The 27,153-nt window shown below is 35.1% G+C and overlaps 2 protein-coding genes across 2 annotated transcripts; both read left to right on the forward strand.

Annotated features, from left to right (window-relative positions):
• The first annotated feature begins 159 nt into the window (after positions 1-159).
• LOC114669591 (extracellular calcium-sensing receptor-like) lies at positions 160-9,102 on the forward strand. The gene is made up of 7 exons (XM_028825775.2): positions 160-163; positions 4,149-4,305; positions 4,996-5,290; positions 5,717-6,532; positions 6,679-6,915; positions 7,102-7,225; positions 8,189-9,102. The coding sequence occupies exons 1-7, from the start codon at positions 160-162 to the stop codon at positions 9,100-9,102; spliced, it is 2,547 nt and encodes an 848-aa protein (XP_028681608.2).
• Positions 9,103-20,879: 11,777 nt separating this feature from the next.
• LOC114669590 (extracellular calcium-sensing receptor-like) lies at positions 20,880-25,927 on the forward strand. Its single transcript, XM_028825774.2, has 6 exons — positions 20,880-21,117; positions 21,675-21,969; positions 22,144-22,956; positions 23,438-23,674; positions 23,857-23,980; positions 25,029-25,927. The coding sequence occupies exons 1-6, from the start codon at positions 20,918-20,920 to the stop codon at positions 25,925-25,927; spliced, it is 2,568 nt and encodes an 855-aa protein (XP_028681607.2). The 5' UTR covers positions 20,880-20,917.
• The last annotated feature ends 1,226 nt before the right edge of the window (positions 25,928-27,153 follow it).

The following is a 27,153-nucleotide window of genomic DNA, read 5'->3' on the forward strand; positions in this document are numbered from 1 at the left end:
AGTTTAAGTTTATCTCTGAATGGATGCTTCAGGTCATATGCTTTATAATTTTCCATATACCAGCCATTGAGATTTTGAACAACAAAAAAAAAACAATTGCTCATTAACAACAATCATCTGAATAATTTCATTAAACTCTGGAAGACCTGAGAGTGTGCCATGGGTAAGCAACATTCTATTCCTGTAGTTGTATCCTTTGAAAGTTACACTTTTTGCCAAATACATTTCATCAACATCAGGGTGCTTCTTCTTAATTGCAAGTACAATGTCCTCCTTCAGAATGTGAACTGACACAATGCTAATATTTGCACCTTCAAGTGGGGATTCCTTGAGACGGCACGTGTAAAGGTGATGTGCCATCTGAAACTGAACTGTTTCCTCTAGAGAATGCAGTACATTCTTGAAGAACGTAGTACATCGTACAACCTTTTAAAAGACGTTTTGCTTCAAATCTCATTGTCCATAATGCTACAAAAGGTCCAAAATTTCGTATCATCTGAGTATAATGCTCCAAGAAATGGTGTTTAGGCAAAGTTTTAAATCTGGAAACAATTCCTGGAAATTTGTCCTGTGCTCACAGATTTTAAAGCTCAGAAAAGCTAGATTCTTCAGTATGAAATGGTGTGACCACAAGATTCACAATATCTCTTAAGTGTATAAGGATCTGCCAAGCCAGGTCATCAACAGAAACTTTTACTCTAGTCAACAGTGGTAAAAACCTTAGTGAGCTCCAGTTTTCACAGGCATTACTCCCAACAGTCTTTTTAGATGAAAAACATAATGGCACTGAATGGGGGTAGTTGAATTTGTCTGCCCACTTTGACAGCAATTTCAAAAGGAAAAATTCCTTCAAAACTGTGGTGGACAATTTAGGTGGGAACTCAGTGATAACATGAAATTAGGATTCTTTTTTCAGACAGAAAACAGTTCTTTTTACCACCAGCAATACTTGACTGCTGGTTTTTGTCAAGAATTCTAAGATGAGTTGATGAGTTGAATGAATTTCCTCTGTCCTCAGACAAAACTCTCTCTTTTTTCACATTGTCATTATGGGGTGTTGTGTGTAGAATTCTGAGGAAAAAAATGAATTTAATCCATTTTGGAATAAGGCTGTAACATAACAAAATGTGGAAAAAGTGATGCGCTGTGAATACTTTCCGGATGCACTGTATACTGTAGTACAAATTGATTATTCAGTGGCATGGGATAAATTAGCTTACCATTGACACATTAACTGTACCGTATACCAGACTTAACTCACAATTTACACCAATTAAAAATAACTTAAATTACTGTACATAAAAACTCTACTTTAAATGATTATATTATTTGGTAAAGTCCTGTGTCTTCAGATTTTCATTTCAGCCATACCCTACCCTAATTAGGCAAGTTTAGGTTTAGGTTTAGGTTTCTTTATTTAGTCATATTTACACAAGAAAACATGAAACTTGCCTTCTCAGTTGCATCTAATAACAGACAGAATGAAATAAAACAGACAAATAGAAATAAGAAAGGTTAAGGTAAGGCAGTTAGATAATACATATTTACACCAAAAAAAAGGTTACAGGATATATATCAAAACCTTAAACATTATCTCCGATATTTCTTATTGAAAAGTCGTATGGCACTAGGAAGAAAGGAGTTTCTGGAGCGATTTGTGTGGGTTTTCAAAGCAACTATCCTTCCTTATTTACTGAAGTTTAGTTCTACATGTAATGGATGACTGTCATCAGTTGAGATGATTTCCAGTTTCTTTAGCATTGCCCTCTGACACACACTAGTCAAATCATCTACATCAGCCCCTATAACTTTAGCTGCATACTTCATAATCTGCTGGAACTTTTTTGAGTTTTGGTTTGTCAGACTATTTAACCAGGCAATGAAACTGAAAGTGATCACAGACTGGATCATACTGCAATAGAAGGACAACATGAGGTCCTTGTCTACTTTAAATAGTTTGAGTTTATGGAGGAGAAATACGCGCTGGTTGCATTTAGAAAATAAAAAACAGAAACATAAAATCATGGTTCAGCTTTTGTGCAAAATCAGCACTGGTGTAACTTAAGTTGTGCTTAACTGTGTGAAAACTTAAACAAGACATGTATAAATGGTCTACCCTTTATCTCATTGTAGCAGAGAGAATGAAACACTATCAAGATAAATATCCTTCCTAAGCTTCTTTTCTGTTTCACATTATCCCTATATATATTAGCAAATAATTTTTTTTAAATTAGATTCAATCATAATCTCATTTATTTGGAATTCAAAACATCCACACATCCAAAGGATGACCCTACAATGACCTACAGCAGAAGGTGGCATGGCTGTACCTAAGTTTCAGTTTTATTACTGGGAGGCAAATATACAAGTTATGAAAACCTGGACATTGAGACAAATAGATGAAGACACACAAGCTTGGTCCGCAATAGAAATAAGGAAGCACTTCAAGATAGAGAAGATTTTATCTGTGGCACCTCTACACAATAACCACCTTTTTCCACCCTCTCAAACTTACACAGTTTTTAATGTTTAGAAAATGTATGGGATTAAATCATTTAGAAGTGTCTATATAGATATTGTATTTGCATCTTACGAACAATTACACTCCAAATTTAGCTTCCCATCAACACAATTTTCCACTATTCCCAAATTTGAAACTTAGCTAAATGAAACCTGCCCAATTTTCTTCACCTCCCAACTATTCCTATTCCAGAAGAAATATTGATCAGTCTTGAAGACTCAGACAACATTTCTATAATATATAAAACATTTTAAAGTCCCTTCATTTAAAAGATCCCAGACTACAGTGGGAAAAAGATCTCTTACTCAACATTTCAGAAAAGGAGTGGAAGGCAGCCATGCACAGAATTCACTGGACACCTACAGGTCTCCATAAGTGTATGAAAAAATGTGTGGAATAATACGGGACAAATCATGTCCCTTATTGGTTCAATTTAGTATGCTGCATTTTATATTCCAATAAGGTAAACATCCCTTATTATAAGGACAGATAGCAACTCTGCTGGTGTGTGTGAGTTAAGTTCATCATCATGAAACAACATGGGATATTATCAAGTGCTGGTTACCTGCTACTACTATTAATAGACTAGGATTCATCTAGAGCTGCTTCATAAAGTATGAAGTGCAGTCAAATTGAACAATTTAAATTAACAGGTTTAGGGGTTGCTTTTAAAAATGTAATCACCGTTAATCACACTGCACTAATGGAGGTTAATCAGCAGCTGAAATATATATATACAGTATATATATATATATATATATATATATATATATATATATATATATATATATATATATATATATAAATATATATATATATATATTTATACTTGCATACATCCATCTCCTTATGTTATGAATAAACTCTATTGAAAATAGTATTTTGCCATGTCTGGGCCACAGAAAGAGTAAGTAAAAGTTTTTTAATGTAGGCTTTCGTCAATTTATAAACCATGTGTAGACCTCTTCATATTTCTGGGGTCCTGACTGGAAGATGAAACAGATATCCTTGCATTTGCAGAAGTTAAAATCCAGACAAACACTACATTAATTTGGTGTCCCTAGGTCAGTGGTTTACTAATTATTTTTTCATGAATTACTGGCATTGCCAAAGTCAACACTGATAATTAATAAACTGTTTGATTGTCATCAACCAATAAGTTATTCTTGTCATATCATACACATTTCTTACAGAGAAAGTATAAATTCTTTTTCATTCTTGATTTTGTTCCCTTTAAGTTTCTTTAGCCATTTGTGCTATCTTAGAAATGAGACCTCAAGGTGATTGACAGACTCTGCCATCAACAGGGAATGACATGGCATGGGTGCATTTTATTATTCCGCTTTAATGTTTTGCCCTGAGCCAAGAAAGTATTTAGAATCAGTCCAAATATGATAAAAATAGAATTTTGATCCAAAAGACCACCTGGGACTATTACACACCAGTATGTTCATAGGCTTACTATTGCCATACAGTCTCCATTGAGAATAATCAGGTAAAAAAAATGTTTGACTTCATTCAACTGTAATTCAAAACAATTTATATAAATCAGGCTGTTTACATTTCAATGCAGAGCAATAAGAAATGGTTCTCCTGGTTTTACTATTAATGTGTCTTTTAACTACAGCAGAAGAGCCTCTTTGCAAGTTAGGAGGAAAAACTGAATTCTTAAAGTTCTCAAAAGATGGAGATGTTATTATAGGAGGCATTTTTTCTTTCCACAATAACCCAGTAGATGCTAGTCTGTCATTTAGAGTCTTACCTGAAATACTACAATGCAAAGGGTAAGTAAAGGTCTTTGTTCCTTCTAAAAACATCCAGAAAAAAAGAAAATTCTAACAAGTTTGTTCAGAATTTCATTGTAGCATTAAGGTGCTAGCAGAGTAAAATGTTGCAAGTTTTTAAAAAAAATATTACTCAGAATTTCTTAATAAAATAACAATTAACTTAACTTTGTTGTATAGTTTGATAAAACTTTGCAGCTTTACAAATGCGCTAACAATGTTATATTCAGTTAAAGGAAATTAAACACCAGCAGTTTTAATTGCTGCTCATCCTATGTACACATTGGACATGCAGCAACATGGCATTTAAGTATTTTATTGCATTACTATATCTAAATTTTATAAGTTTGTAATTATTTGAATTTTAACTGTACACTTCATCTCCCTGTTGGTTTCTTTCTGGAAAATAAATCTATCAAAACACTGAAATAATTGGCAATAGAATGCAGTTATATTTATATTGTTATGTGTTTCCCTACTCCATAAATATTATATTTATTGTACCACCTGTCATTATACATGCTTTATTTACTGGCATTGTAAAAAAATGAATTTAATTCTACTATGTATACATTTTACTATGTTTTTACTATTATTTTGTAATTGTATATATCGTTATAATATTATAATATATTATATAAATATATTTTTTAACTGTAAATACTTAAATTCCAATACTGCTTCCCACAGTCTCAGCTTCAGAGAACTTCAGTTTGCACAAGCTATGATATTCGCTATTGAAGAAATAAACAACAGTTCTAATTTGCTTCCGGGTATCCAACTTGGCTATAAGATTTATGATGACTGCAGAGATATCCTTTTGGCAATTAAAGCAGCAATGACTTTGCTTACTGGGCATGATAAAGAACTTATGAATGACAGGGCCTGTATAAAACCATTGATTGCTTCAGCTATTATAGGGCCTTCTAATTCAGCAACTACAGTAGCTGTTGCAACAACTCTTGCATCATTTAATATTCCTTTGGTAAGAAGGCATTTTCACATTCTTTAAAAGAGAGAAAATAGACTGCGTAGTTAAGCTAGTTAGAAAATGTTTACATTGATTATTGCCAAAAGAAAATTATGTAAATTTTTGTTAATGACATAGTAATTTCAATTAAACTTTTGCAGAAATTGATCATTTACTTGTAAATAAAACAATAATATGTTGATTGCACCAGAAAATGTAGTTGAGAAAGATATAGATAATTAAAAATAATTACATTATTAATAAATAAAACTATCTTAGATATTCACACCTCGTTCAGGATTGTTTTTCACTTTTCGCCCAATAAAGCCAGAGTGGCTGTGGCTGTCTGCAACACTAAAATTGAATAAAGTAGTTTCGATAACTAAATGTACTTGATTTTCGTGCCATAATTGTGTTGTTTTCTTAATTTCCTTTCATTAGATTGGGCATGGTGCCACTTGTTCATGTCTCAGCAATAAAAAATTGTTTCCAACATACTTGCGAACAGTACCAAGTGATTACTACCAAAGTGTTGCTCTGGCTCAGCTTGTAAAACACTTTGGATGGAACTGGGTTGGGGCAATAAGAAATGATGATGACTATGGAAACTTTGGAATGGCTACTTTTCTTCAAGCTGCACAGTTTGAAGGTATTTGTGTAGAATATTCAGAGGCCATTCACAGAACATACCCAAGGGAAAGATTTCTCAGACTTATTGATATTATGAAAATGTCTTCTTCGAGAGTTATCATAGCATTTCTGACAGGAAATGTTTTGGATATACTGATAAAAGAAATGTTTTTGCAGAACATTACTGGCTTCCAGTGGATTGGAACAGATTCATGGATTTCTTCAAGAAATACTGCAATGTTGCAATACTACCCAATTATGAAGGGAGCAATTGGACTCGCAGTTAGCAATTCGTTTTTGTCAGGACTGAAAGAGTTCTTGCAAAGTGTTTCTCCTTCTATTATTCCTGGTAACACAGGGATGAATGAGTATTGGGAATACTTTTTTAATTGCACATGGCCTAAACCTGATGCAAAAGGAACATCCTCCTTGTGTACTGGACATGAAATTTTAAGTGAAGTGAATAATCAGTATACAGATATCTCAAACATCGGATATACTATTAATGTGTATAAAGCTGTATATGCTATAGCATATTCCCTACACAACCAGCTGGACTGCAGAGTTTTAGAAAATTCACTTGACAATGCTACCTGTGTTGAAAAGTTAAAGAAGGCACCTCTGCAGGTATGGTGCCCTAATTAATTTACTTCAGAGATCATTTTAAAACTGTTAAAAATAAATAACTATTTACATGAAGTTTTGATATAATTTTGAATTAATTTATTCAGTGATTTTAAGTTTGTATTCTATTAATTATAGCTATCTTACAGCTTCTACATTATCTGAAAAATGTAAATTTCACAACAAAAGAAGGAGAAGCCTTTCACTTTGAGGGAAATGGGGATCCTGCATTGAAAGGCAAAACATATGACATCCTAAATTGGCAATTTAATAACGAAGATGTCCTAGAATTTGCAACTGTTGGAGCATACTATGCATATTTATCAGAAGAACACAGATTCAAGATTAAATATGAGAGCATGGTATTTGCTGGTACTGGAAATCAGGTAAAATGATCACAAAAATGCTTCTTTATTAGTTAAATGTACCTGTTTTACCAGGTTCAGTTATTTCCCTTAAATGACTCGGTGGAATTCTTAATGTGTGTGTGTGTCTGTGTTAATTTGTCCAGTTTTATTGACAAGGCCATCCTAGGTGGATTATTACAAACATATATTTTTTTCTTGTTTAAGATTCCCCAGTATTTGTGTAGCAGAAGCTGCCAGCCTGGCACTCGAAAAGCAACTCAGAAAGGAAGACCAGTCTGTTGCTATGACTGTATACCCTGTGCTGAAGGTGAAATTAGCAACACATCAGGTCTGCAGGCCTTGTACAATATGTTTAAATTGCCAAACTCACATTCATATTAAATTGTCAAACTCATATACCTGTATGTTACCTGAATGCCAATTTGTCGTATTTTAAATCATTTTCCAAAAATCGTTTTCAATAATATAAATTCATTTTATATTTTGCAAACCTTTCACAGAATGCTGAAAAAAAGTTTTATTAGGATTTAAAATTGTGTGAAATATTATTGTACATATATTATACAGGGGCGGCACGGTGGCGCAGTGGGTAGCGCTGCTGCCTCGCAGTTGAGAGATCTGGGGACCCGGGTTCACTTCCCGGGTCCTCCCTGCGTGGAGTTTGCATGTTCTCCCCGTGTCTGCGTGGGTTTCCTCCGGGCGCTCCGGTTTCCTCCCACAGTCCAAAGACATGCAGGTTAGGTGGATTGGCGATTCTAAATTGGCCCTAGTGTGTGCTTGGTGTGTGGGTGTGTTTGTGTGTGTCCTGCGGTGGGTTGGCACCCTGCCCGGGATTGGTTCCCTGCCTTGTGCCCTGTGTTGGCTGGGATTGGCTCCAGCAGACCCCCGTGACCCTGTGTTCGGATTCAGCGGGTTGGAAAATGGATGGATGGATATATTATACAATTTTTCTTTTGGAAAGGAATACACAGTACAAATAAGGTTATTAATGCTGCAGATATATTCAGTTCAGAAATATGTTGATTTTATCCAAAATACTAAAGCTTCATATTAAAGTGAAGTTTTTGTTTTCTTTGCTTCAAAATTTGTAGTTTCTTTAACCACATTTGAATGAATTAATTTGATTAAAAATTAAATTGAGTTTAAACAGAAGTGGATTAAATGAGTAAAAAGCATGCTTGCAGTAAAATATTTTACATAGTATTGTTTTACATTTTACTATTTTTTATTTTACTGTTCTTTTACTATTTACATTGTCACTTTATACATCTTGATGCATTTTCTATTGTAGATGCCATTGACTGCTTGAGGTGTCTTCCAGAATACAGATCAAACAAAGGAAATGACAATTGCATCATGAAGGAGATAGAATACCTGTCTTTTCAAGAAATTATGGGAATATTGCTTGCCACGTTATCACTACTGGGAGTATTTCTTACAGGATTTGTTAGCTTTGTATTCTTCATAAAAAGAAACACACCTATTGTTAGAGCAAATAATTCTGAACTGAGTTTCCTGCTTCTGTTTTCCTTAACCCTTTGTTTTCTTTGTTCCCTCACATTCATTGGCGAGCCCTCTGACTGGTCCTGCATGTTGCGCCACACAGCTTTTGGAATAGCATTTGTTTTGTGCATTTCATGTATTCTGGGAAAAACAATTGTTGTTTTAATTGCATTCAGAGCCACGCTACCTGGTAGTAATGTCATGAAATGGTTTGGAGCTCCTCAACAGAGGTTGAGTGTTTGTAGTTTTACTTTGATTCAAGTTATCATATGTATTGTTTGGTTGATGAAATCCCCTCCTATACCATTCAAAAACATGAAGCACTATGTAGATATAGTCATACTGGAATGTGACCTTGGGTCTGTGGCAGCGTTTTCTGCAGTCTTGGGCTACATAGGATTTCTTGCTTTATTTTGCTTTATTCTTGCTTTTTTAGCTCGCCATCTGCCTGACAACTTTAATGAGGCAAAATTCATCACATTTAGCATGTTAATATTTTGTGCAGTTTGGATCACTTTTATTCCAGCCTACATTAGCTCACCTGGAAAGTACACTGTAGCTGTGGAAATATTTGCTATTTTAGCTTCAAGTTTTGGTTTGCTTTTCTGCATTTTTATTCCAAAGTGCTATATTATTTTGCTTAAACCAGAACAAAATACCAAAAAACATATTATGGGTAAACAACATGAAAATTATCTTTAACTTTAATCCTACAGCTATTGAATTTCAGGTCCAATTTATCGTTGTGTGCACTTACATGTTTAATCAGAACAGTTGATCAAAATACAATACTATTCCAGGAAGGTATACTAAGCATGCAACACACACACACACACACACACACATATATATATATATATATATATATATATATATATATATATATATATATAGTTCTCATACACAATTACATAAAATATGAATTTGTAAGTATTATATATTATATACCCTGTTTGTTATGTTACTATATTTGAATTCTTATGACTCACTGTTCAGCAACCTTTTTGACTTGTGGGTAGAAGCTAATAAATGTACAACTTCACAGTTTAAGCAGATTTTATTTTTTTCAGCCAAGGATATTTAAATGTGCTTCCATTTAATAAAGTATTTGCATTGTTTAAATTTCCTTTGCAAATGCTATTTTTATGTCTACTGTAAGAGAATAAGTAGACAATGATAAAAAATTTGGGCGCTACCCTGGTGACCCCGTACAACTGAAGTGCAACTTAAAAAAAAACAGAAATGCAATAATTGCGAAAACTTCTTTCCAGAGGCAAGTTCTCAATTTAACTGTCTCAAGATGGTGGATCTTCCGGTCTTAAGTCTTTCTAGCAGGAAGATGTATGTCTAGGCAGACAGACATCGGAAGTCACAGCGCCAACACCTGGAGCAGTGGAGAATTACAATCACCAGAGCCCTTAAGCTGTCCCTTTTGCACATGCATGTGGCACTATGTACAGTACATATGATCTACTTTTATGTGTTCCCAGTGTACAGCTAATACAGATTTCCTTGTGAAGCTATATGAATATTAAAAAAATGTACATTCATTTATAAATTATTGTTTTATTGATATTTCTATAGAAAAATCTAGAATTCCTTGCAATTTAAACATTTCTGTGGGAAAAATAACCCTGAAGGCTGAAAACTTTTATGCCTGCAATAAGACCATTTCCAATTTTGATATCTTACTCAGAAAATTGAATTGAGGAAAAAGAGACAATATATCGTAGGTAGTCTATTTGTATTAAATAAACGGCATTGAAAATACTATATCTCCCATAATTATGTCAAAGAGATTTAAAGTATCAAAAATGTTCTCAACTTCTATTATGAAAATAAATCACACAGGGATAGGTAGGTAATAGAGATCAAATAGTACAAATAAGTAGAAGTAAAACTTAAAAGCTCTGTAACATTTCTTAGCTTTCAATATCTATTATTAAATATGTCCACCTGGTGGAATGGTTTGCCCAACTGTCCATCTCAAAGAGTGGCCAAAGCACTCTCTTTAGCACCTGCCATCTCTCTCTATTTTTCTCTGTCTATCCAACATTATTTAAGTCACTTCATAATTTATATCAATGCCATCTATTCTGACTGCACAGAACTGAAAGGGACAGCAAATACTGAAAAGACTGCAAGAACAATGTAAAAGACATAATTCTAATTCACACTTCCAATGTCTGAGTCACACTATTTTTAAAACTATCTGCACCTGCTCAAATCCACCATGGACCCAGGACACATTTCACCACAAGGACAACTCTGGGTATTAAGGGTACATGACTTTAAGAAGGAAGAAAGAAAGGACTTCTTCACGGAAATTGTCAAGGGAATCTGGAACAAACTATCTAGATAAAGTGGAAACATTGAGAAGATTTAAACGTATCTAGAGAAGATATGCCAGCTAAGCTGTTAGCTGACAAGACCTCGTGAAGGATTAAATGGTCTTTTGTATTTCTTACGGTTCTTGCATAGGGAGTGGGATAATCTTTGTCATAATATGTAAGACTACCACAGCAAGGGCATCTTGTGTATGGACCAGAAGATCGGTGAAGGAGCCCAGAACAAAGTGGGATTTCACACAAATGATTTTATTGCAAAATCAGTTTTATTCAGACTTTACAAATAGAGGAAAGAAATCTGTGCACATACACTTAGGTAACTAATCAATGATATATTTACTGTAGTTTTACTGTTTCTGTATACTCTTTTTGGCATCTATTTATCTGAAGTGATACATAATTTTCAAGCTTTATGCATTTTTAGTTTTGTTTTTGATCTTTGTGCTTCGTTCAAGTATTTTCTACACAGACAATCCCATTTTAATGCTATTTTAGTGTTCACCCTTGGTTTTTATCCATTCTGTATTTACATTGCTCTACTCAGCCTGCACAGTCTTTATGCATTTTACCTTTAGTTTATCTTTTGGACTCATTAAGGATACAATTAAATAAATAAATACATACATACACACAAGTATCAGCAATAATTAAACTTTTTGGAATTTTTGTACACTATCTACACTCTAGTCTGGCGATGCTTCTCCATTGCTTTGAGGCTACCACTAATCTATACAGATAACTTAGAGGTAGCCATGTGCTGTAAGCCTGTTCACCCCAGCTGGTTTGTCTCTTCTTTTTCTTTTATTCATATCTAGCTTGTTTTTTAAAAGTTCATTCAATTTTGCTAATTTTATCAGTCTTCCATAGAAGATCCTGAATGACTTGCTCAGTCTTGGGTTGGAGTTGGAGGTAGGCACATCAGATTGCATGTTCTTCCATGGAGTATTTTTGGTCTTTCTGTAGGTGGATGTTCCCTTTATATCCCAAACATGTATAAGTTAGAACAGTTGGTGTCTCTAAATTGGATGGTATGAGTGCTTGTGTGTTTGTGTGTCTGTGTATGCATGGGTGCGTGTGTGTGTGGGTGTATATGGGTGAGTGCTGAAATGGATTGACTCTATACAGGACCGGTTCCTACTCTGCTGCTGAAATGAGCGATGGCCTTCATGAGCCTAAATTGCACTCAATAATTTCAGAAAATGAATGAATATTATTCTTGATAATTTTAATAAGGAACTTTGATTTATACATCAGTAACTTTAACATCACAAAGTCCTGTAACTAAGTGTATGTACCATGCACAGTATACAGCAAAATATCATTTGGGCATAGATGTTATTTAAAAAAAGTGGAAGAGTGAAAACATTTAGTGAATTAATTTTTTCATTTTTTTAAAGCTTCCATTTTTTTCTCACTTTACAAAAAATGCTTACTCACCCATTCTCTACAAAGTCATCCAGTGCACATTATGACTGCACTCTTTAGGTGGGCAATAGAATTGGTTGGTTGGTTGGTTGGTTAAACGTGGCAAATGCAGCTATGTAGCCTCTAGGAACATTTCTGAGAAATTGTCTTTTTGAGGGGCATGTTTAGAAAAACATATTCCAAAGAATGCAAGTTGATAATCAATTTTAAGCTCTTCAAGGATTTTCATACCATGGGCATATCTTGTAATGGCTGTGTTAAGATGCCATTGATTTTAATATTTCTGCCTTACAACATTTCCTTTACTGATATGAAATTCTATTTACAGCAGTTTTTAGAATATGGGTGAATTAAAAACAGCATAAAAGGAGGATGAAATGCTAGATGTCCAATTTATAGCACAATATACCAGTATGATTTTAAATGAACTCTCCACAGTAGCTGTTACATTGTCTCAAAGTTAAACCTTGCATAAGCCAATAGTAAAACTAAAACTTATTCAAGTTAAATGTTGCTCTGCTTTATGTCTTAGAACAAACTGCTGGGATTTCTTGTTCTAAATAAACAATGCTATATCTGAATTCAGCTTCTAAAATAAGGAATTATGTACGTAAACTATACTGTATATACAGTATACGTAGCAAATTCATTTCAGTTATATTAAATAATACTATTTAACAAGCAAATGCTGGATCATCTTGCATGATCTTGGTCGAGGGTGAATCTGACTTGATTAAAGATAAAAAGAGAAGTCATAGACACAGTGAGGCATTATGCAGATGTATTGCTGTTTGAATAAAGGAGCCCCAGCAGCATTTCTTGACACACGTTTGAAAAAATTTGTTGGCTGAAATTTAAAAGAAGTTGATTAGAAGCAAAAACAGGTCACTAGTTAAGAAAAGGGTTATAATGAAAATCTGCAGCCATGGTGGTCCTCCACTATTTGAGTTGCAGACCCTTTGTCTAGAACACTATAGGTTCATCTCCCTGAACAGGGATTGGCTGGATGGTACTGAAGGCAATGGAGAAATCAAAAATATAATCTTCACAGTGCTGTAAAATTGATCCAGGTTAGAATAAGCCTTGTGGAGCAGATAGATTATTACATCATCCACTCCAGTCTGTGTCTGATATGAAGACTGCAGTGGGTCCAGGTGGTCTTTCACAGGAGGACTAGCCTCTCGAAAGGTCTTCATGATTTGAGACATGTGTGCCACTGGTCTGTAGTCATAAATTAAAGAGTCAAATGTCTTCTTAGGAACTGAAGAAATGAAGAATGTTTTCCACAGCAGTGGCACCTTTTTGAGGCTTTAGTGAAAGACCTAACAGGTAACAAAGCACATTACAACAAAGCACACTACAAAGTTGGTCAGCACCGTCTTCAAAGACTTAAAGACTGGCTCCATCTGGTCCCATATGTAGCCTTTCTGTATGTGTCTTCACTTGGTCATCAGTTATGGAGAGTCAATATTGATGATCAGAGGTGGACTCATCACTGGTCATAGCAGCTGAAGTCATAGTAGTTGTTGTTGAAGTAGGGATGATGTGGAAGCACTGGTCACTGGAAGAAAGTGGTGTTGGTGGAAAGAGGGAAATCTATTTAGAAAAGAAAATTAGTTCAGGGTTATAGCCTCATCCACATTCCCTTCTGGCACATGAGCCCTTGATTGCTTGAGTCAAGTAATTCCACCGAGTCCATTCCAAACGTTATTTATAACATTTTGATTGAGTTTGTTTACTATTTTAGTTTTGGAAGCTTCCTTTCCTTTACTCACGTTTTCCTCAGCACTCACTGTACGCCCTTTAGAGCCATTTTCTCATTCAGGAGACTTTTACGCTCCTTAGTAATGCAGGGCTGTATGATATGATAATTGTAAGAGGAGTTACACACAGAAAACATTTTTTATCAAATCTTTATTATGTTAAATAGGTATATACCTGCATCTTTTCCAGGTACCCAAATCTACTGAGCTGGCAAGATAAATTCAGCATAAATCAAACACATTACAAAAGAAAATCCACAGTCGAATAAAGTTTTAAAAATTTCAGAAAAGGAAGAAATAGTAAAACTTCTGGAAAAAGGTATTGCACACAAAAAAATTGAAAAAGTTTATTTATTTGATTGCAATCTTAGCATTCTAATGTTAGACTTCTGTTACATTCTTTGCTTAAAGTATCTTTACTTTTCTATGATGTATTCTAATATCTTAATGTTTCATTATTGTAAGAAAAGAAGCAAATATATTCTTACAACTTACTACTTTGGCTAGCTTTGCCACTGAACATTTTATTGACAACCTTGCCAGTCACTTATGGTATTTTTTTCTATGGTAATCCATCCATCCATTTTCCAACCCGCTGAATCCGAACACAGGGTCACGGGGGTCTGCTGGAGCCAATCCCAGCCAACACAGGGCACAAGGCAGGAACCAATCCTGGGCAGGGTGCCAACCCACCGCAGGACACACACAAACACACCCACACACCAAGCACACACTAGGGCCAATTTAGAATGTCTATGGTAATGACTTTATAAATTATTGTTATGCATGAAATGGATTAAAATAAGAAGGCACAAACAAAAAATGACTTAATTCCTGGAGTGATGTGCAAGTGATTTTTTTTAAAGTAAGTACTAAGTAGTTAATGAATGACCAACCTTTGATGATGATGGAAACTACAGTCATCAATGTCAGACTCAGATATATTGTAGACTCAGAACTGTGTATTGGTTATACATATTATAAAATATGTAGAAGACAAGAATATCTAAGAAGGATTGTGGTAGCCAAAGTTAGCATTATTTATTAACTGTGAATATGTTAAAAGAAAGGAAAGTTCTATGTGGCAAAGACTGGCAGCCATTGTGCAAGTCTTCCGATTTTTTCTTGTTGCTGGTCAAGAAATGACCATGACTTCCTGCTGCTGGCTTTTTTATAGGAAGTGTTTTGTAAGAGGTGGAGTGAGGATTGGAGCTAAAGGTCATCCTGTGGGTTGGCCTCTTCTTGCCTAAAGAAAAAGGAGGAAGATAAGTAAGCAGTTGTGCAGTGTGGCCTTTGATAGATTGAATTACTTGTGAATATGAAGGACAGGTCTGACAGTGAAGAGTGCAATTGTAAGAGGACTATGTCTCACTTAAGCCACCTCTGACTAGATGAATAACTTCTGAGATGAATAACTACTTTACGGATGCTTCGTAAATGTTATTAAAGCCAAAACAAGCATTTGTTAAGGTGTTATTAAATAACAGTAAATTAGTAAAAACATGCATATTTGTAGTACCTAAACTAAAGTGTTAACAAAGGAAATCACACGTTCATTCATTTTTTAATTTCCATCTACTACAGTTTTGGTAAATCCCCAACCCTAACCAATTTCCTTGTATAATTTGTGGTGCATGTGATTAGTGCAAAACCCACAGCAAAACATATTTTTTCCTAAACACCTCAGAATAGCGTCAAATGGCAGAATGTACCTTCAAATTGGCACATCTCTAAATGCACACTCATTTTATTACTTTATTCTTTAATGATGGAGAGAAAAAAAACTTCAGAAAAATCTAATACAATAAATGCTGACTTGGAATGCCAAGGGCTGGAACATCCATCCATCCATCCATTTTCCAACCTGCTGAATCCGAACACAGGGTCACGGGGAGGGCTGGAACAAAGATATGTTTATAGCAGTTGACCTGAGCAAGTTACATAAATTCACATATCATTTTAATATTGTTTTTTTCTACAGTAGGCTTTCTTCTATTTTGAAATAGCAAGTTTTTGCAGAAAGTATAGCAGGCACGTAATGTACTCTTATGAGACATGCAGTAAACTAATGCGTTCCCTTTTGGGATATTAGAAGTGGTGCAGACAAAACATCTTAGCCTTCTGTGGCTTGCTTTCTGCTGTGTATCCCTATAGTAAGACAAGGAGTAGACTGTCTATACCCAATGTTGGAGTGAAAAAAAGATATTCCAAGTAAGGAATAAACAAAGAGAGTGGATCTTTTCTAGACTTGATTACAATTTAAAACACCAAGGAACATTTTTACTTATGTAGCATTCCATATTTAACATTACACTTTCCTACTCATATAATTTCACTATGCTGTGTTCCCTGCTGTAAGATGTATAATAATTTGAAGAGTGTAGCATAAAATTAAATAGTTTATGTTGCTGTAGTAAATAATAATCTCATATCTGTTGTGCTCGAGATTCTCAGGTACTTGTTGTGAAAAAATATATGCTCAATTTATGTTGTATGTATGTGGATGTATGTCTCTATTCAGGGTTTGCATTCTGCTCTGTTAACTTTAAATCATATCCTTAGCAAAATATTTTTTATTGTTTAACAATACGTAATGAACTGGTTTTCATGTATCACTATTTATTTTTTTAACATTTAACCAAATTTGTATCTTTATATGCATTTACTTGGGTATCTTTATACCCATAAACTACTTCAGGTCAGGTCAGGTCAGTTTGGGGAGCATGCACTGGTATAGTTTGTTGCCGCACGCACCAACGAAACAGCTTCTGTTTTTGTCATTCATAAATGTGAGTATTCTGGGACAATGCATGTTTGTTTTTTGACACATGTTTATTGTTTTAAATTATAAAACACTGAGAGAAAAATAACAGGAAGTCAGTAACAATTCTCTCTAAAAATAAATAACACAAAAGCTAGCTTGTATAGTATCTATCTATCTATTGAATATCCTGCTCGCTCCTTGTTTGTAATGTGGGTAAAAATTTGCTTGATGCAATAATTTAAAGTAAGTACATGAGATATTAAAGTTGCTAAGATATTACTCAAAAGCAAACAACATTTTTTTTCAAAACCAACCTTGGACAAATACAACAAACATTAATTTACTAGCTAGCATCAGTTTTCCATGAATACAACGTTTATGGATAGTGCCTATTTAATGAATGTGGAAAATAGTAGCAGAAAGTACCTACTATTAAATAATCTGCTAGTATATAGCAGCAACCCCCTCATTTAGAACAATGTCAGTAAAGCAGATGATACTTTTGATTAGTGAGTTTGACAAACAGTAAGGAACTGCCAAGAAAACCAGTTAGAACAAAACATGAACTAAGTGTGATACTTAAAAAAGATGTATAGAGCAAGGAAGTGTGTTTAATTCAAAAAGTGAAGCTGTGAATATAAGGCAAACCCCCATAGTGTTTGACAGCATGAGTTTTGAATTATTAAATCTGTGGGAAAAACACTAACATTAAAGCCATATAATCATGTAGCTTATTGTATACCCCTGTTCTCTTTCTTAATTTACTATTAGTCATTTTCAGTCAGTCATTTTCTAATCTGCTTAGTCCTGAATTAAGTCAAGCTGGCCCTCTAGCCTAGGGCACAGGGAGAGAACAAACCCTGGACAGGGTGCCAGTCCACTGCAGGGCAAACACACACACACACACATCCCAAACACACATTAGGGACAATTTTAGGAAATGCCAGTCAACCTAACCTGCATGTCTTTGGACTGTGGAGGAAATCCATGCAGATATGGGGAGAACGTGCAAACTCAGCAGGGAGAACCCCAGCCATCCTGGTCTCCTTATTGTGAGGCCATTTAATTTACCATTAGTTATTTATAAATATAACTTTTTTAAATAAAGACTTTAAAAAAAGACTTTATTTGGATAATTTAAAGAATGTAAATTTAATATACATTTAATATACATTTTGGATAGGGGTAACAAAATTGTTTTGTTTCTGCTACATAGCTGCAATTTACAAATGGTCGGTATTACAAGTAAGGTAAGATTAAAGTTACCCATTCATTTTCCTTCCTGCTTTTTCATTAAATGGGTATGTGGAGTTTGAGTCAATCTTGACCAATCTTGACTGGTCACAAGGCAAGAACAAATAACCAAAGTAAGTTGGGATTTGCACTCACAGCAACATCCATCCATCCATTTTCCAACCCGCTGAATCCGAACACAGGGTCACGGGGGTCTGCTGGAGCCAATCCCAGCCAACACAGGGCACAAGGCAGGAAACAATCCTGGGCAGGGTGCCAACCCACCGCAGGACACACACAAACACACCCACACACCAAGCACACACTAGGGCCAATTTAGAATCGCCAATCCACCTAACCTGTCACAGCAACATATGTTAGTTTATTGTAACTTAATAATCTTCATACCCATGTCATTTGACTGTGGGTGAAAATTAGAGTATTTAGAAAAATACAATGTAAACACAGAGGGAACATATAAACTACACATTAACATTGAATCAATTCTATGTTTCTTAAGAGGTGAGGCATTAAAGTTAACTACTATACCACAGTGCTAACAATTATGAGAGCTAAAATTATCATAGCTGTTTATTTGAGATGCTTCCTGCTCAATTTATTTTTATTATACAGTACAAAGTAAAAACATATTTTTGCTGGTTCAGAAACATTCAGCGACAAATAAATGTGTGTCTGTTCCATATTAAAAATACAGCAAATATATAGTATGAGGAGTGGTGGGACAAACCTGGAAGGGAGGTCAGGATAGTGAATGGACAGGGGAAGACAGCCACTCAAAAGTGCATACTTTCTTGACACACTGGGTGGCAGCAATCCTAGGGTGGTATACCCATTCATATGGCCACAGGGAAGGCTGGGAGTTGCAGTCCAGTGAGACTGCCTGTGACGATGTGGGTTCTACTCCATGCTCCTATCTGGTTTCTGGGGAGCTCTCGAACCCAACACCATTGGTAATGTAACCAGATGAGCTGATCAGTGAGGACATCACAAAATAAAGGGGATGGTGCAAAATGTGCAAAGTGCTTTTATTTAAAACAACAAAATCAAAAGTGTCCAAATAAATAGTGCAGTGTTGCACATAAATAATCCAATAAAACCAGTGAAAGGGTGGAGGTAAAAATCCCATAAATAAATCCATAAAAACAAGGTAAAAACAATGGCTGGAAGCAGTCCTTTTAAAAACAAAGCCTTGCGCCTTCTTTTTACTGGCGACTCCCCTGCTTCACCCATCCAGGCTATGCACCAGGGGAGTCATCCTACCTGCAGCTGACTTTCTCCACCTGACTGGTCTGGTGGCCTCCCGATCCCTGGCTTCGTTCAGCCATCCGCCAGACCAAGACTTGGCTTTCCACAACGGCCAAGATGCTCACACTGGGGTTCCACTCCAAATCCCTGACTCCTGCTGCCTCGCTGCAGCGAGCCAACCTTCTCCCAGTCACTCCTGCTCCACACCAGTGCTCAGCAGGAGCAACCACTACTGTCGGCCCCCGGGTGCCAGCCAAACACACCGTTCAGGCTTGCCTCTCCTAGCTACCTGCAAACATTAGTGACTCTCCACTCGCTTATTCTCTCTCTCTCACGCACACACCAGCTCCCTCGCTTCCAGCTGACTTCTTCCTTAACCTCCGTTCAGTTTTTCTTTTTTTCTTTTTCTCCCCTCCACACTTGCGCTCCTATTATATATAATGAGGATGTGGAACAAGTGTGGTGATTAGCAACTCCCAGCATCAATTGCGGATGCGGAAAACTCCTCACCTGTGCACTTAAGCGAGGACCTTCCACATCACAAAGCTCCCGGGAACTGCTCCGGCCACACTCCCTCACCAGTAGTAATTCTGAGTCCGGCACACTTCCACTCACACAGGAAGTCAGTGCTGGGAGAGGAGCCAAGCAAGGCTCCCCTGGGATAAGAGGAGGAGAAAGTAGTGTGCTTTAATTGTGCACAGTTAAATGGAAGAAAACTGTGAAAGGTATTTGTAAATAAAACAACTATGTTTTCACCGAAACTGTGTGATGGGTTTGGGGGGCCTTGAGACACCCTCTGCAGGCCATAGTAGATAAATAAATATCAGATAAAAAATGCATTATTTCATCTGGCAAAACAAGTAACAATACAATAGGAAAATTGATATGCTACTTGAAAATAACCACTTTTTATTTGACATTATTTACTTAATAGTCTGAATGCAGTATGCAATATCAGTTCACCTCATTGTAAATATAATCTTTACTGTGCAACAAAGATATTTCATAGATCTAGTGTTTTGGGTTCAAATTCTAATTCTGACCACTGCCTGGGTGAAGTCTATACATTCTCCCCATCTCTGCCTGAGATGTCTTCCTGGTTCTTTAATTTTACTTTCATATTGCAAAGACATGTATTAAGCTAACTGGCAGCTCTCAGTGGGGCCTGTGTGGGTGCGTTTCTGAATGATTCCTACAATAGACTGGCACCCCATTCTGAGACATTGCCTGTCTTACATCTGATTCTGCCAGGATAGGCGCTGGTCCCCTCTGACTCTCAATTTGAGAATTTTACATACAATAGTGTTTTAATATTTTTTTAATTTCAGTTCAGATATATTAGATAGAAGTACTATATTAATGCAAATATTAGGTTTCTCATTGCCATTTTGTTCAAATGATTCTCATTTTTTTTCTGAATTATATATTGATATGTGGCAAGCACATTAGAAAAAAAATTAAAAAGTACTTTATTGTTAGTATGGACCAAGTAAAACAAACTCTCAGAAGTATTAAAGCAATTCCTTAGACAAACCAACATATTTACCCTTGACTTGATTTTTTCCTTTGAGATGTTGATGACACATTTAAAAAGTCAACATCTCCCAATAGATAAGATTTTCTTCGGCTTACAGGATTTTGCTATATATATTAATATCAGTGCAGAAGGGCACATTTCACTGAATTCTTTCTTCTAGAAACTACCATCTTAAAATGAAATGTTACTTTTCATCATATGTGCGATGCCTTTTTCATCGGATGCAAAAGATCCTCTCTGTTTGCAATGGAGAAAAACAGAGCTACCTATGTTTTCAAAAGAAGGAGATATAATTATTGGGGGTATTTTCTCTTTGCATGATAACCCAGTTGATGACAATCTCACATTTACAAGTATGCCAGAAGTATCACAATGCAAGGGGTAAGGACAATTAAATCTAAAGTTTGAGATATAAAATCTATCTATCACAGTGATGTATTAGACTGAGGCACAGTTTTAGAGCTCTTATCATCTTTTGTCTTTTACGTACTTCATACTGAAGCTCTCCAGAAATGTAACTTATGATATAGATGCTTGTTAACTCTTATCAGCCCCTTACTGTACATCTCTCAAGACATCAAAGGTGAAGCAAATTTCAGGTACAGTAAAGATAAATAATTTATTAACAAAGTTTAACATCCAAGTGTGAAACATTGCCTTTTATTTTTTACCTCTAGGTTTAGTATTTGTTAATTTAATGTAAAAGTTATAAGAACATACTGTGCATTATCAATAATACAGATGTTTTCAACAAAGTAAACAAAAATTGCTGAAAGGTATAAATAAAGACTAATGCAGAAGATTTTTGTGTGCTTACAGTATTTGTATTTACAAAATATGTTTTCTGCTTTATGTCTGTTGCTAATTTTAACACTACTTTATTAAAGCAATATAAATTTCATTAATGGTGTTCCTTGATTTACTAAACTTTCTTACAGTCTCAACTTCAGAGAACTTCAGTTTGCACAAAGTATGATATTTACAATTGATGAAATAAATAACAGCACAGACATCCTGCCAGGTATTGTTCTGGGCTATAAAATATATGATGCTTGCAGAGATGTACAATTGGCTATTAGATCAGCGATGGCCTTAGTGAGTGGAAAAGAAGAAGGATCCCTTGGAGACAAGTCTTGTGCCAAACCATCTTCTGTTCTTGCAATTATAGGACCATCTAGTTCAGCACCAACTGTAGGAGTCGCAAAAGCTCTGGGACCTTTTAATGTACCAGTGGTAAGAATTAACATTAAATACTCACTAATCAATCTTATAGTAAAGAACAAATTTTACATACTGTGTACATGTATATACGGTATATACAGTACATGCAGGTATTTCAAATGTTGCCAAAAAAAAAATAGGAAAGTTCAATTAAGCAAGCTTTACCTTGTTTTTTTCTATTTGTAGATTAGTCATGGTGCCAGCTGTGCATGCCTTAGTGATAAAAAGCTTTTTCCTGCTTTCTTAAGAACAATTCCTAGTGACTACTATCAAAGCAGAGCTCTGGTTCAACTTGTGAAACATTTTGGATGGACCTGGGTTGGAGCAATAAGAAGTGATGATGATTATGGCAATTATGGAATGGCTACATTTGAACAAATTGCACAACAGGAAGGTGTCTGCATTGAATATTCTGAGACCATATACCGAACCTACCCAAGAGAGAAATTTCGTAGAACTGTTAATACTATTAAGTCATCCTCCTCAAATGTCATCATAGGCTTTGTTAATTTTTATGATCTGGAAGTTCTTCTTGAAGAAATGTATTTGAAGAATGTCACTGGTTTTCAGTGGATAGGGTCAGACTCTTGGATTTCAGCAAGAAATCCATCAATGATGGAATATTACAAACTTTTGAAGGGTGCAATTGGAGTTCAAGTTAGTGATGCTATTATACCAGGACTAAAAGAATTTCTATTGAATGTTCATCCATCAAATATACCTGGGAATACTGGCATGAATACGTATTGGGAATTTCTTTTTAACTGCACCACAGCTTCTCAAGATGGCACTGCATCTTTTTTGCCATGCACAGGCACTGAAAATTTAGGTGCAGTGAATACTCAATATACTGACATGTCGAATAATGGATATTCTGGTAATGTATATAAAGCTGTGTATGCAATAGCTTATTCACTACACAATCTCCTGAAATGTAACAGTCCTGAGCAAATCGCCAGTAAAAGATGTTCAAACAGGACATCAGTTGAACCACTGCAGGTACTATGGCTCTATTTCTGTCTGAAATTTTCTTGAACATTTTGTATTTATGTAACATTTACTGGAGCTGTGTTATGCACAAGCAAAAAAGTAAGTAATACATAACATTTTCCAAACCATTTACTCCATCTCATTACTTAAAAAAACCTAAACTGATTTTAATATTCATCTAGCTTTGTGAGAGTGGATATCCATCAGTCTTTATTATTGGTTAACATCATTCATGTTATAGAGCATGGACTTTTCAGTAAAATGTACACATTCTCACTGCAGTGTAAATGTGTTATAGTCAAATAACTAGAAATATTTCAATGCTCAAAGTCATTATATGAAGAGACCACAATAGTTCAGATGGAGTGGAACGGTGTGGGTTTTTTTATGGTGGCTGGAATGCCAATTCTGCCACCAATCCCCAAGTTTTCCCTGCAGGTTGGGCTATTAATAAAATAATAGTATTGATGTCTGATTATTACCCATCCAGGTACTGCAGTATCTAAAAATGGTAAATTTTACAGCAAGCAATGGAGAAAACTTTTATTTTGACGAAAGTGGAGACCCTGCAGCAAAAGTTAAAACATATGACTTGATAAACTGGCAGTTAGATAAAGAAGGTTTAATTCAATTTGTAACAGTTGGTGCATATTATGCATTTCTACCAGAAGGACAGCAGTTCATGATAAATTACAGCCACATAGTTTGGTCTGGTCCAGGAAAAAAGGTGATAAGTTTGGAATTTTTTTAAATTGCTTTACATTATGTATATTCTGTATTTTTGTGTATTGCAACAAGCACACTCCTTGCAAACATTGAGAAACCCAAAGACCATAAGCCAAATGAGTATTAATTTTTAGGCTCCATATTTTTAACACACTAACAACTACTGTGTTTATTGTAATTTAGGTGCCAAAATCTGTGTGCAGTGACAGTTGTCAGCCTGGAACTCGTAAAGCAGTCCAAAAAGGAAAGCCTGTTTGTTGTTATGACTGTATACCCTGTGCAGATGGTGAAATTAGCAATAGAACAGGTATGTTTAACACTTACGACAATCATATCCCACCAGAATTCTGTTAATGTTAATAGAAAATAGCAGGTTAATATAATTTTTTTCAAAGAACTGAATGAGATTTAAAAGCTGTGTAAAACTCTGTAAATACAGCCACATTTTCTCACAGCTTTTATATGTAACACAGTGAAACCTTTGAAAGACACAGCAGAGCAACAGATGTTGAGAAAAATAGTGCACTATGTGTACTCCTTAATGTTTGAGTTTGGAAATCTGTAATAAACACTAAATATATTAATTAATTCAAGTTATTACATTATTCACAAGTAAATATGTATATATTTAGTAGTAGCATGTTACACCTGTTAGTTAAGACATCTGGGATTTACCTACCTCTGACTCCTGATTTTTGATAATAATAATACCATTTACAGAGTATTAAAACTGAATATCCTAAAACAGACACCATCCTTAATAGATTATACAAGAAATGTTTCTGTAAACATCTAAACCCTGTGATTAATTACATGCACATTTCATTTTTGCTTTTCTCATACTTTGTGACAAAATTTAATTTAAATAAAACTAAAAGATGCAGCTTGATAATAAGTAATGATTTCTCGCATTATATTCAAGTAGATAGCCCAATACTGAACAGTTCTGCTAGCGTGAAATTTGAATCAGCACAAGGTCCAACTTTAGACTGGGCATTCATGAATGGGCAAACCCACAATCACACTGACACTGGGATGTTTAAGAGTTTCTCACTAACCTAACACACAGGTTTTGGAATATTTGAGGAAAACAGTAAACAAAGCAATAAAATGCAAGTAAATTTGCACACAACAATCAAAAAGAAAAAAATGGATTGATATGCATATGCTTACAGTAACATGCTTATTTTTTCATACAGTAGTTCTTACCAGTCACCACAGTAACTCTAAAGATTAAAATGAAAACAAAATAAAATAAGTAATTATAATAAATTTTTAAATTTGTAAATATTATAACAGCAACATTTAAAAGTTTTTATAATACTAACCTACCTTGTTTTATATTTCTTTCTCAGATTCACCTGACTGTTTAAAGTGCCCTCTAGAGTACAAATCAAATAAGGGAAATAATCAATGCATTTTAAAGGAAATTGAGTATTTATCCTTTGAAGAACTTATGGGAATATTACTAGCAACATTTTCTTTGTTGGGTGCTTTCCTAACTACCAGCATTGCATTTGTCTTTTACCTGAAGAGAGATACACCCATTGTTAAAGCTAACAATTCCGAATTAAGTTTCCTGCTTCTCTTTTCTTTGGCATTATGTTTTCTTTGTTCTCTTACATTTATTGGCCAGCCATCTGATTGGTCCTGCATCTTACGCCACACTGCATTTGGAATCACATTTGTTCTATGTATCTCTTGTGTTCTGGGGAAGACTATAGTTGTGTTGATGGCCTTTAGGGCCACCTTGCCTGGTAGTAACATTATGAAGTGGTTTGGGCCAACCCAACAACGATTAAGTGTTTGCGCTTTTACACTCATACAAGTAGTCATATGTCTATTTTGGTTATTGATATCACCCCCTTTCCCAAATAAAAATATGAAGCACTCCTCGGAAATTATTATTTTAGAATGTGATTTGGGGTCTGCCACTGCTTTTTATGCAGTTTTAGGTTACATCGGTTTTCTTTCTGGTTTGTGCTTCATCTTGGCATTTTTGGCTCGGAAACTGCCGGACAACTTCAATGAAGCCAAATTCATTACATTTAGCATATTAATATTCTGTGCTGTTTGGATAACTTTCATTCCTGCATATATAAGCTCACCTGGGAAATACACTGTGGCTGTGGAGATATTTGCTATTTTAGCTTCCAGCTTTGGTTTACTCATTTGTATTTTTATTCCAAAATGTTATATTATATTGCTTAAACCAGAGAAAAATACTAAAAAATATCTAATGGGAAAAATGTAAGAAAAGAAGAATACATTATTGTTTGTATGAAACACATATTTAACGGCTTCTATCTATGAAAATTGCATTGCTTGTCATTTTAATTATTAGAACAGAAAACATCTAAAGATCAATAGCTGTTTATTAAACCTTATAAGCTATATTTTAGGGTATTTTATTATTTTAGTATTCTATTACAGATTTTGATTTTTATTATAAATGAATTCTAATTATGGAAATACTTTCATAGACATTCTGAAATACAATACTAATTCACAAATCTCACATATAAATACCAGCAAAGACATTTTAGTAGGATACTGTATTAGTCGCTTTTTTTGCCATGTATATGTATCATAGCTACAGTTTTTAAACACAGTATTCAGTATTTACCTACTACAGCAGTGGCTAGACCAAGACTGGAAGTACACTATAGACAAGAGCAGCATCTTACAAAGCACTGGTGTTAAGAAAAACTTTTATATAAATTTTTGTCACTATGTCAGTGATATTATCCGACTGGAGGTAGGAAGGGATGGACTGAAATCAAATGTTTCAGTGGCACAGAGTTAATAAGACAATGCAGGGCATTAAAGTAAAAGTTTTGTAGTCTAACAGCTGGCAGCAGAGAGGCCCATTACATTATTCCTGGCCACCTCCTAAGTATAAAGATGGCAGGCAGTTGCTTGTGGGAGTAGGAGCTTAAAACTACAGAGTTGTTAAAAGACGACTGCCTGGGTTCAAGAAGGCATTCCAGGAAATGTTTTCTAGGATACCCCTGGATGTAGTTCCTGAACATGAATTAGGTGTTGTCCATACAAATAAATTTTAATTTAAAACAGATTCATTTGTCTGTGTTTTTGCCTTTTGTCCACACTACTCTGTCATTTTCGACCCCTAAAAATAAAGACTTTTAAAAACGCTCTCCAGAGCCTCATAGTTCTGAAAACATTGCATCAGTGTTTTTGGTGTGAATGAATGTAAAAGCTGTTTTTTTAAAAACAATATCATAATTGTTCTCTAAATGGTTTGTGCTTGTTTCTTGGGCCCTCCCTGACTGAATCCTGCTCACCACCCTTCAAGTGAGAAAAATACTTTCTATAATTGTGGGCATAAAAGGGATGCTTTCCATGGCAGTTGTCATGCTGCTTACCTGTATGTATCTAATTTGTGTTTTGTAAAGTTTGAATGCTGCATACATTTGTAAAAAGCCAATTACCCTAAGTTCTTGTCTATAAGCCGCAGCT

Source organism: Erpetoichthys calabaricus, chromosome 2 (assembly GCF_900747795.2).
Source record: "Erpetoichthys calabaricus chromosome 2, fErpCal1.3, whole genome shotgun sequence".
NCBI classification, from domain to species: domain Eukaryota; kingdom Metazoa; phylum Chordata; class Cladistia; order Polypteriformes; family Polypteridae; genus Erpetoichthys; species Erpetoichthys calabaricus.

Bases quoted from the DNA above. Each gene is read 5' to 3' on its own strand.
- LOC114669590 (XM_028825774.2), top strand. From the start codon at position 20,918: ATGTTACTTTTCATCATATGTGCGATGCCTTTTTCATCGGATGCAAAA. The intron at 21,970-22,143 runs GTAAGAATTAAC...TTCTATTTGTAG, and splicing joins GACCTTTTAATGTACCAGTG to ATTAGTCATGGTGCCAGCTG. The intron at 23,981-25,028 runs GTATGTTTAACA...TTTCTTTCTCAG, and splicing joins TGAAATTAGCAATAGAACAG to ATTCACCTGACTGTTTAAAG.
- LOC114669591 (XM_028825775.2), top strand. The intron at 4,306-4,995 runs GTAAGTAAAGGT...TGCTTCCCACAG, and splicing joins GAAATACTACAATGCAAAGG to TCTCAGCTTCAGAGAACTTC. The intron at 7,226-8,188 runs GTCTGCAGGCCT...TTTCTATTGTAG, and splicing joins TGAAATTAGCAACACATCAG to ATGCCATTGACTGCTTGAGG.